At 40.5% G+C, this 11,407-nt stretch overlaps 1 protein-coding gene and 1 long non-coding RNA gene across 7 annotated transcripts in view; both read right to left on the bottom strand.

The window, feature by feature from the left end:
• LOC142469948 (uncharacterized) overlaps positions 1-319 on the bottom strand; it is a 22,236-nt gene extending 21,917 nt beyond the window's left edge. Inside the window, exon 1 of the long non-coding RNA XR_012789131.1 lies at positions 194-319. This is a non-coding gene — a long non-coding RNA (uncharacterized LOC142469948). The remainder of the gene's footprint in view (positions 1-193) is intronic.
• Positions 320-7,488: 7,169 nt separating this feature from the next.
• CMC2 (C-X9-C motif containing 2) lies at positions 7,489-11,402 on the bottom strand. Of its 6 annotated transcripts, none has more exons than XM_075576735.1 (4): positions 11,249-11,402; positions 9,399-9,496; positions 8,233-8,304; positions 7,489-7,707 (listed from the first exon to the last, which is right to left on the bottom strand). In XM_075576735.1, exons 2-4 carry the CDS (start codon positions 9,477-9,479, stop codon positions 7,621-7,623), a joined length of 240 nt encoding a protein of 79 aa, XP_075432850.1. In that variant the 5' UTR covers positions 9,480-9,496; positions 11,249-11,402; the 3' UTR covers positions 7,489-7,620. The 6 variants fall into 6 exon arrangements, with proteins under 6 accessions (XP_075432850.1, XP_075432851.1, XP_075432854.1 ...); XM_075576736.1 differs by having other exon boundaries at positions 11,205-11,351; XM_075576739.1 differs by lacking the exon at positions 11,249-11,402 and adding an exon at positions 11,042-11,176.
• Positions 11,403-11,407: the final 5 nt, after the last annotated feature.

Here is an 11,407-nt window from a genome sequence, read left to right as displayed (position 1 = left end):
GTACATAAAAAGCAGTGGTACTCTGACAGGAAGAACAAGGGTTTGGATCGGCACACAAATATATTGCAAAGTATAACAAATTTAAAAAAAAAAGACTTTGTCTCTGTGTAGCTGGATTCAACACACTTATTGCAGAATCCGTTTTTTTGGAGTGTGGCCAGGCTCCCCTCTGGGGTTCTCATCCCCCCCGTACCTCCCAATCCGCTGCGGAGGGGCGCTGGTGCATCCGGCGGTTGCGGGGGAGGCAGGGACATTTGTGGGCAGTCAGGCAAGGTGACCGAGTCGCCGGAGGATCCCTTTGCAGGATGCTGCCATGTTACTCATGCGCAGACGTTTTGCACATGCGCAGTGCAGGTTTGGGTTGCAGCGGCCATCTTGGCACACCCTGCACATGCACAGAGCTGTCACACAGCGGCAGACATTACAGCAAGTACTCCGCAGGGGAACTACAATCTCCAGCAGCCCTAAACACATGGCAGCCCAAACACATGGCAGCCCAAACACATGGGCTGCAGCAGCCTATCGCACGGCCGGATTCCCCTGCAACTTAGTGGATACATTTGGCGCGCTGAGGAGACCACACCAGTCGGAGCTGGAACATCAGAGGGTAAGGTTGTGTGTAGGGTGTCTGTAGGCCCCTGCACTAGGCCAGTGACCCCCTATTAGGCCTTAGCTGACTCCCCTGTAGATTGTGGCTGCTACAGGGACCAGCCCCTTAGATAGGGATACCACCCTAGTAGCATTCTTAGTGTCAGGGACATAGCAGAGAATGCTGCGCAGCAGATGTGGCCTGTGGTCTGGATCCAGACCACCACCGTATACAGAGACTCTTACAGTGGGACCCTCCAGCTGGATACCACCCCATGTGGAGGCGGACGCCATCGCGGACCACATCGCTGGATCAGCGGATCCCTGTCACCATTCTGTCAGCGCTCCCGGGTGTTGGAGCACCCGGCAGGTATCACACCTCCATCTACAAGTGCACCAAATCTCACTGCTTGTGGGCAGCGATGTCACACATACATTGGGTGGGTTGGCTGCTGTGGACACTGGGAGGTTGAGTGCCCAGGGCACCTCAGTACTTTGGGGAAAACCCCACCTGGGTGTGGACAGGGTGTTGGACAGAGGGTATGGTGTGTGGGTAAGGCTGTGCGAGGCCACGTTCTATGGTTATTATATTGCCCATTGCATGTTAGTAAACCTGTTTTCTATACCATTGTGTGTATTATTGGGTCCTGTGACGGGGTTATCCGACATGGTTAGGATCCCGCATAGGTGGAGGCGCTGTCACCAGGTGGATAAGGTACACCTCAGGATCCCAGCAGCGGAGGTTCAGGCCTCCTGTGAGCCACAGGTAACGCACCATACACTCCGTAGCCACCACATCTCCCATAGGGTGGGGGAAACTGCGCTACAGGAGAAATATTTAGCAAAATCAAAAAAAGGGGGTTAGACTTAATCTAGAGGCTCTCTAGCACACACATTGCTACGTTTCAGGGTCCATGTCCTTTCCTCAGGCTTAAAAACGCCCCTTTTTGTATTAAAAAAAAAAACATTTCTAAAAAAAATGGATTCTGCAATAAAAGTGAGTTAAATCCAGAAACACAGAGACAAAGTCTTTTTTTCCTTTTTTATACCTTGCATATATTGGAGTGCCGATCAAAACCATTGTTGTCCCTCTAGTGTCTGGAGGCAGGCGATCTGCGCACCAATGCATAAGGAATCAGATCTTTTTTTTTAAGAAAATGCTAATGGTGAGTGCAAGTTCTTTCTGGTTTTTTTTTTTTTGGTACCATATCAATTAGACCACTGAATTGGGCACGTTTTCAGTGCAGAGATGCACATTTTGACTAATGCTGCATTTACTGTGTTTTGCACATTGAGGCCTCTCTCATATTGAAAGAGGAACACACCTGAAATCATCCAACGAGTCAGAAACAAAACACACATTTAAAAAAAAAAACTTTTGTAAACTATTGTAAGGGCCTTCTCAGGAATCTCGGGGTATGCTTTGCGTGCAAGTATAGAATGATCCGTTTCTCCTATAATTACCTGCCGCTTGATGTCAAGCCGTGCAGAATAAAACTGAGCAATATAGTAATGTGAAACGTAATACAAAAGAACATTAACCCATTGATATTTGGGACTGTGTTGAACAATCCCTTACTTAAATAATGTTTCAACCAGCAAACCTACAGCATTGTTTCTATCAATCATTTTAATACTCTGTTCTTGACACTAATGTCTAGACAAACTTGATAAACCCAACTAGATTTATTCACTTGGAGATGCCTGACACTGGCACAATTGTTGTGCAGCCCTAGATCTGTTAATAGTAACAGATAGGACTTTTTGTACGCTGGCTGGAGGATCTCATTTTCTGGTTAGGCTTTGCAGTATTCACACCTCTGTTAAGCAGGCCCAGGAAAGGAGGACAGTGTTGGGATTCTCCAGCCACCATTGGGTCTTGATCTCACTGGGGTGCTATTCAGAGCTATTTAAATATGTATAAGAGCCAGCAGAACTTGCAAGGAAAGTGTGTATTCCAAAGTTACTGCTTTAGCTGCTGTAGTACGGGGTTAAGTCGTGTGTGTGATTAAAGGTTGTGGATTCAAAAAGGGGAATTAACCAAATTCTAAAAACAAAATCCCCATTAACAAAATGTCTGTCTCTTTCCTCTTAAAACGTCTGATCTTACCACATTTTGAAGGAAGAAAAGGAACTCCATGATTACGTTACTGTATCCAAACTAGATCTTAGTTGAAACCTAGCAGGTCACCAAGAAATGTCACATGAGATAGGTAATAATAGTTGTAAAAATCTGACCTATTCTATAGAAATCCAACATTAGGTATTTTAAGAGTTCTTACACTTGACAAATGAAATTGTCTTTTACATATTTATATACTACAAAATGTTAGTGATTCATGTGCGTGTTAGGTTAGTATGGGAATACAGGGGATAGGTACGAACACCGCCAGCGTGACAAACACAATACAGTCACCGATTCATCATTTATTAATGTTGGCATTGTGTCCACATTGTTAAACCCTCCCATTCACTGCTGACTTTCTCCAGCTGTAGGGTGGCTGAGGACATGAGCATCACAGGAAGCCTTATTTTTCAGATGTTAATTTAATGTGTAGTCAGGCTATAAGTATGTAATGCACTTGTCATGTAACTGACTAATCAGCTAACAAGATGTCAAACACATATCGCACCATTGTGTAGGCTGCAAAGTACATGTTTTTTTCCCCCATCGCGACCCAAACACTTTGGTCTACAAGAGACCTTGAAACTCCAGCTAAAAACATATTTTTCCTTTTTAAAGGCAATGTAGCCAAATAGGTTATCTTTCTAAACTCTCTGTCCATTGTACAAATGTCATGCAGATTCCCATCTGCTTAGAGAAAACATCACAGGTAAGAATGCGTAGGGTCAAGTATTTAGATCAATCAATGTACAGTATAGCAGCTCTCTGACACCAAACACTGAATATATCCAATGAAGAAGGGTCCATTTACAAGTCGCATATGGGGCATCATTCAAAATCACTTACTCATTTAGGTATAAAAGTAAAAACATATATGGCAAGTCACTCATAGGATGGAGGGAAACATGCACATATTTGGTGGAATCTATCACATTTCTTCTCGCACATAATTATTTTAGTTTTGATTCACAATTTTATTTACAAATTATGGGCACCTCTTTTGCACCACCGTACGCAAATTTATTTATGGGGTTGTGGGAGTCTATTTTTATTTTTAGTGACCACAATTCCTTTAGAAATCACATTAAATATTATAAACGCTACATAGATAATTTATTATTCATTTGGGATGGGGATACATGCACTTTACAAGCGTTCATTACTTCACTTAATATCAATAATTATATTACTTTTACGTATGAACACAATGTACATCATATTCATTATTTAGATCTTATGCTTTATATAGATATTAATGGTGTCATTCAAACGGATCTATTCAGGAAGGCTAACTCAAGAAATTCATTATTGATGGCCTCAAGTAATGACGCAAGATCCCTGAAACGGGCGATACCTAAAGGGCCAACTATTAAGACTAAAAAGGATTTGCTCCACAGAGGAGAATTTTGGAAGACAGGCAAAAGAACTAATAGATTTCGTGTTAGGCGATACAGTGATCCCCTGCTTGAACAAGCTCTGTTTGATGTGAGACAGATGGATAGAAATTATCTATTGTCAAAAGATATTAACAGAAAGAAACAACGACAAAAAGCTGGGTAATACACCACTGTTTATTACACAACAGAGCAGACAAGCGGGGGCAGTACGATACATCATTTCCAAACATTGGGACGTTTTGAAATTGGATAAGGGATTGGCATCCTTAACACAGGAGGGACCGAAGTTTGTCTTCAAAAAAGCTAGGTCATTTAGCCACCTTCCGGTCTCTAAACCTGTTCAGTTCTCAATCTGGTTTCAGTGGGGTCAGGGGTATCCCGAAGGGGTTCCATAAATGTGGATGCTGTACGATGTGTAAATATGCCCTTCCCATGAAGAAAATTGAGTGTCAAACCCAAAGGACAAAAAAGGATACCAACATTTATTAACTGTAACACAAGTTATGTTATCTATGTCTTGAGATGTGGATGTGGCCAGCACTATATCAGAAGCACCATTAGGCCCCTCAAAAAAAGAGTTACCGAGCATGCCCGTCTGATTAAAAAGTGAAATTTGCTACATCCAGTCTCCAGACATTTTACGAATTGTCATTTGGGTGGTATCCAGAACCTTTTTTTCACGGGTGTTGAGCATGTTCCCGCACCCCCTCGCGGGGGTGATAGATTGAACATACTCAACTAACGTGAAATGTTCTGGATATATAGTATGGACACATTATGCCCAGCAGGTATGAATGTAGATTAGGAGATTACACACTTTTTAGTGTGATGGGCCATGTTCTGAGACTTCCCGCTCCGTTTTCCCCTTCCTATTCCTCCCCCTTTGAAGATCTGTACATAGATGCGACATACCTACCATATTTAGTACATACGTGTTGTGCTCAGTATACATCGAACCTATATAAGGTGTATTTTCACCTATATTGATAACGGTGTTGTAATCTCTTTTGGGATATACATCAGTTGCACGCAGAATTATGTGTTCACACTATACCTATGTGCCATTTAGGTTTTTTGGAGACATGCATCTCTTTGTAAGTCTGATTCTCCATAGGTTTCTGGACCATAGATACCTGATAGGAGAGTAGTCTCTAAAGATCTCCACGAAGCTATACATTGATGTTCATGTAGTGTGAACATATTTTGGATCCAGATTCCAGTTGAAAGTGTAGTTTTATATATAAATGTATATTCATGTCAGCTTAACAACTTAGAATATAATTGTGGGAGCTGTATAGAGTATGATCACTGTTCTGTCAGTTCTTTATTGGCTATATGTGGACTTCTATCAAGTTAATTGCTATAAGCCTATCCTGAAATTTGATTGTGGATTTTTATATATTTACATTATATTATCTATCTATTTCCTCCATAGAATATCTCATATGGATAAAGGGTTTTCTTTCTATATTTACTGGTTCTAATGATACAGTGATTTATTATGTTTATCAATAGAATTGTATGTGTTGTATGTAGATACACGCGTATCTTAAGATATTTTCTGTCAGTACATGTTTGTTCATTGTAAGTTAAGACTTTTTTTTTTTAAATTGGTTCAACTATTACTATTTTGAACCTTGTTACAGAGTTGCAGTGTGTTGCAACTTCAGTTTAGCTCTGCATTATGTATGGGTATTATGGTGTGTCCTCTCTAAATTCATGATAGTAAGAGGGTCGTTGCTTGAGGGACACCCAAGATGCTGTAGTTAGTTGTACTTATGCGTTTATATCTATATTGTAATGATATGTGTATAAAGTGTTTTTGTACTTCTTGGATCGGCATTCCGATTGACTGCATCTTCATTGGCTGATCGTCACCTGTGATCAGGCTAATTGCTGGAGAAGGGGTGGAGACATGAAACCATCGCAGTCAGTTGGTTGCCTATTTAAGACGTGATGTCTGAGCAGAGGGTCAGTCTTTGACAAAGTGCCATCGAGGTAGGAAATGCATCAGAGGATTACTTGCTGTATGTCTTGAAGCACAATGCCGAATAACTAGTTCATTTTTTAAACCTGCCTGCAGCCCGAATTCTTTGCAGTGCTCAACCCGTTTCCTCTTTCATAATTATTTTGTAGAACAATAAAAATAATCTTGATAATTTAAAGCTGCCGTTTTTTTAAAAATATATATTTTTCCCATGATTAGCTAAACTGCAGAGCGATCCATTCTCCTGTAATCGATCGCTTGCTCAGTTATTTAATTCAGTTCTTGCACAGCATTGTGGGCAATGTAGTCCTGGAATATGATTGACTGGGCAGTTACTAGATACAATTGGTGCACTGCTAGAGAGGGCGGGGCTCAAGAGCCTATCAGAAGGGGAAGGGGGCTGTCACTTTGGATATGCTTCCTACATTAGAAATATTTAAAATGTCTTTAAAACATTCTTTTTTTTATTTTTTATGCTAGAAGTATTTTTTTATAGTACAGAACTGATTTATAAAAAAAAAAAAACACATAGGATATTGCTTGAATTGCTGCTTTAACCTGTTTGGGATTGCAGTCACTAAACTGCATGCAGGGTATTGCAGCCAAATATGGGGTTAATAATGGACTTGAAGGGCAGTTACCACCGCATCAGGAAGAAATACAGCATAATCCAGTTTTCGTGTTAGAAGTACCATACGTTGTTACCTAAAAGTGGTGTAGCCAGTCAATTGCTGGGATACTTAAAATACTTTTTACCAACATATCCCTAATATGTTAACTCCAACCCACAAAATGCTCATTGTAGGCATGCTTGAAAAGAAACGGTTAAATACTTCCTGTCCAAATTTTTTTTATATCTAACATGGAGCTACAAAAAGTATTTAATTAAAAATCCAATGCAAAGTTAGATCCCACTGCAATTCCTTTTGTTTGTAGGAAAAACCTTTTGTTTTGGAATAATTTCAATGACATTTCAGTGAGTGGAAAAGCTGTACGATTTCCCCATATCTTTTCCATGACTTCACTTGCCGGAATATGTAAAAACATTGATATATAATGCTTTAATGTCAAAAGTGCACAAAAATATACCAACTTCAACCCATATATCTTGTTTTAATGACTGAGAATACTTGATGTAAAATCATAACAATTTATTAAAAATTGATCCATTAAACTGCTCCAAAAAGGAACCATTCCTGGATACAACAGGGTTTTTTTTGGTGGGGCCGTTCTGCTAAAACAAACAGCTGTATAAGGAAAGTAAACCTGTAAAAGCCTTAATTCCTTGATTGGTCAGCCGTTTGTTATTGCAGGCTTTCCTCAAACACAGATGCGCAAATAATCCCTTTAATCTGTATGGTCAGATTCTAAAAAAGGTGTATAAAAATAAGAACAATATGTAAAATGGTTTTATTTTAAGACTAAATTAACAGTTCAATAAATAGCGGATGTCCGGGGTTAAACACACATTCTTTAGAAGTTTGGCAACCGTCGTCGTGATATAAAGCTCTTCATGTAACGTTTCAGTTCTCTGCCGCTTTCTGAGCGTTTATCAGGCGCTGTTTCATCTGCTCCGCGTTTACGCGACTCTTTGCACGGTTGTCCGCATACTGAGAAAAGAGAAGCTAAAGTGTTAATAGAACGTAAAAGTGATTTACAGCTTTAATATTCAAGAGAAAAACCAAACGTTTATTTTGGATTTCATTCTTATTGAAACTCTTTCACTGCCAGAGAGTTCTACAATGATGTGTTATTCAAATGCTTTGCAAATCCCTCTGACGTCAAAGGGGAATCTCGTGGACTTTGGGCCTCAACCGGCCGCATGGAGACTTAAGATCATTTAATAAATGTGGGTTTTTGAGTCTTATAAACTGACACACAGACCTCTGTGTTTTTACAAACAATAGCAAGCTGTTGGTCACCCTCTGCCAACAGATCCCACTAGCAGTGATATCTAACCATCCTGCCTCTCGCATCATCCCACTAAGATTCTGTACCTGTATTCCCCAGTATTTTACTTTTCGTGAACAGTGTTGCATATAAACTCAGGACTATGTAAAAACACAACCACATTCAATGAATTCTGATGAAAGATGAGCTGTGCTGATAACGACAAAAGCCCGGCACCGTCTCACCTCTTTTTTCAAACATTTTCTCATCTCTCGATCAATGTCGTTGCATCGGCCAACATATTTCATGAAATTGTGCTACAATGGCAAAGAAATCACTTTACAGCATTTCCACACTTTCTGCATGAGAATTCAGTAACATTTCAACCTTGCTCTGAGCTTCTGATCACAGACTGGGGACACAGAAGTGAAATGATCACTGACCCTTCTAAGGCCGTTTATAAGTAAAGTTCGAAAAATAATTGGTTTCCTTTCCACACTTGGGTAAACATTTTACAAGCAGCTGCATCACTGGTTTCATTGTAGTCACGCTCTGCAGTTTGCATTGTAGTTGCTAAAAAAAACCACAGCATATATCAGGATCTATGTGATCTCCTTGAACCCTGCATCTCCTCTACAAAGCAGCATTACCATCAACCAACCCAACTTCAAAACTTTGCTCTTAGACCACTCCCCACCCTTACACTCACATTTTAATCTGGTTTGTAACTGTTACATACAGTATGCCTATAACATTATCTGTAACTGTGCATGCAATGTCTTGTATATAATATATAACCCTGTTCACTTGATGTAACCATGTATTTGTCACCATAACTCTGTGCCCAGAACATACTTGAAAACGAGAGGTAACGCAATGTATTAGTTCCTGGTAAAACATTTTATAAATCAAATAAATAAACCTAGATTCGTCCAATATGGGTTCTAGTCTCAAAGGCCCATCAGCAAGTACCGCAGAGATCAGACAGCAAATTACAACAACCCAACTGTGACAACGTGAAGGGATTTAGAGGGGCAAGAGGCTGCACTGAGACACATCGAGGAAGCGTGTGCCAGACAGCTAATTAGGTAACCTTAAAGGGAAAATTTGCCAAATAATCAAAAAAATTGGAAGACAAGTGACTCTTCCTGAACAACACCCCCCTAGATTGTGCATGAATGGAACATTCTACAAGGTGTCCTAATAAGGAGGAGAGAGGCTCAGTGTGTCCATGACAACAGGAAGCCAATGGGAGCGCTCCATTTTTTTAAGGTTCCACGCTTCAGGAAATTTTAGGGGAAAATAAATACCTGCATAAATAGATCTCTTCTGATTGGATAATCTCACAACGCTTGAGATATAGATATAAGTCGTGTAAATATGGATGGATGACACTTCCCACAGTACTCACCTCAATGTGACATTGCTTCAGCAGGTTAATGACCACATTACATTCATCAGTGTGCAGGTGCGGTGATAAGTCTGGATGCATCTTAAGTTAAGGAGCAACTGTGTATTTGAAACAAATCACAGAATTAGACAAACCAAAATATCATACAATTCATGGCAGTCAGGATGGAAATGCTTTTGCTGTATAATCTAATTGAAAGTCGCATAGTGAGAACCAAAACCGGTGATTAGGAGATGAAATGTGGTCTCAAGAACAACAAGGGCTCTGAGGGCACATGAGATATACAGCAATGTGCTACACTCTGCAAAACTCAAGGTGTACAACATTAAATCATGGCGGTCAGGCACATGGAAATCAGAAAGATCCGCTTAGAAAGGATACGAGTCCCACCCCAAGACATGCCATCAGTGGTCATGGTTACCGCACCTGTGCACGGCCATTAGCAAAAGGCAAAGAATATATATAATCAGAGATTCCTAATAAAAACAACTGAAGATATCAGCCCCACAAGTTGTGTGGTAGGAATAGTTTCTGACACCATTAAATATTAATGCACTGCAACCTCTCAAATACAGTCCTGTAAAATTGTCTATGGGATGAGACTCAATTTTGTTGTTTTAAAGGACCCCTTGGAGTGGGTATAGATGATTAAGCGGAGACCAAGAGTACCTTTACGATTTTAAGTACTCAAATAATTATAACCCAACTATACAAAATATAAGCATTTGACCACCAGGTGGTGTATCACCTAAGAAAACTTGAAAACGAGGAGGTAACTCTCAATGTATTACTTTCTGGTAAAACTTTTTCATAAATAAATAAAAATAAATAGCTAGTTATGTCCCAACTGATCTTGTATAACAATTAAAAAAAAGCCATGCTAGGGATATAAATACTGTATATATCTCCTAAATAGACAGCCGATAGGAACACCTGCTAATAATAATGTAACATTCTGGAACCCAACAAGAACCGTGCACGTTACTTAATTCCATTCTTAATGTGTATTTAACAGTGTGCGATATTATTATTATACATTATGTAACATGCAATGCGTCGCTTATTCCTCTGGCCGTGAAGAGGTTAAAATGATACATGTTAACAGATTGTATGCCAAAAAAAAAAAAAAAAATCAGTTAGGAAGATTGTATATTTTCAACATTTTTCCAGAAAGACCTAAGCTAAGGAATAACATTAGAACAAGTGAAGGAAATGATGTAAAACGTGTACTGGTGTTTAAATGCAACCGGATACTTTTATTATATATGTTTAGTTTTCTTTATGGGAAATTATTCTGCACATGCAAACTGGAGAAGAACATGCACGGGAGACCCACAGTCCAGGTAAGGTAATGAACAGAGGAACAGCTGCTATAAATGTCAACTTTAACCTCTTCTCTGCCAGGGGACAAGGTACTCCCAGAGTCTACATTGAATCTTCCGCCTAGAAATCCCCCAAATAAATATCTCCCTGAGATCACTGCGCCCTGCCATTTACCGTAATGCTCCCTCATGCCTCCCATGTGATAGTATAAGAAGACGCACAAACATTACTTTCTCCTCCACACAATTCTGAAAAGAGGATGTATATATTTGTCCAAATAGGATTCAGTGAATTTTGTCCCCAGGAGTACCAGTACTTGCATTACTACCGGTGTCGCAGTGCCAGTACTTGCATTACTACCGGTGTCGCAGTGCCAGTACTTGCATTACTACTGGTGTCACAGTACTTGTGACCTTGCAGGAGGGGTCAGAGGGATCCCAGCACAGACAGCCATGTTTCAGAATGTGATAGTCTATCACTCACCTCTGTCTATACCCCACCCCCACCCCCACTCCCACTCCACACACCTGCGGTGTCACTGCGTCCCCGGGAACTGACCCTCTGCCCCAGTCCATGAAACCCCTCCAATGGCGCACAGCCTGTCACAACCTCTTCCACTCCTCCAATCACAACGGAGATGGCCCAGCCTGCAGCCAATCAGAGCACTCAGCGAGGCGGTCACGTGA

Source organism: Ascaphus truei, chromosome 19 (genome assembly GCF_040206685.1).
Source record: "Ascaphus truei isolate aAscTru1 chromosome 19, aAscTru1.hap1, whole genome shotgun sequence".
NCBI lineage: Eukaryota > Metazoa > Chordata > Amphibia > Anura > Ascaphidae > Ascaphus > Ascaphus truei.
The sequence above is the reverse complement of the archived record's forward strand: the minus strand, read 5'-3'. Positions and strand labels throughout refer to the sequence as shown.

Excerpts from the sequence above, each read along its gene's own strand:
- CMC2 (XM_075576734.1), bottom strand. The coding sequence starts at position 9,813 with ATGACCACTGATGGCATGTCTTGGGGTGGGACTC. Across the intron at positions 9,470-9,779 it reads CATGTCTTGGGGTGGGACTC|ACTTATCACCGCACCTGCAC; the intron begins GTATCCTTTCTA and ends AGATGCATCCAG. Across the intron at positions 7,708-8,232 it reads GAAAATGTTTGAAAAAAGAG|TATGCGGACAACCGTGCAAA; the intron begins GTGAGACGGTGC and ends CTCTTTTCTCAG.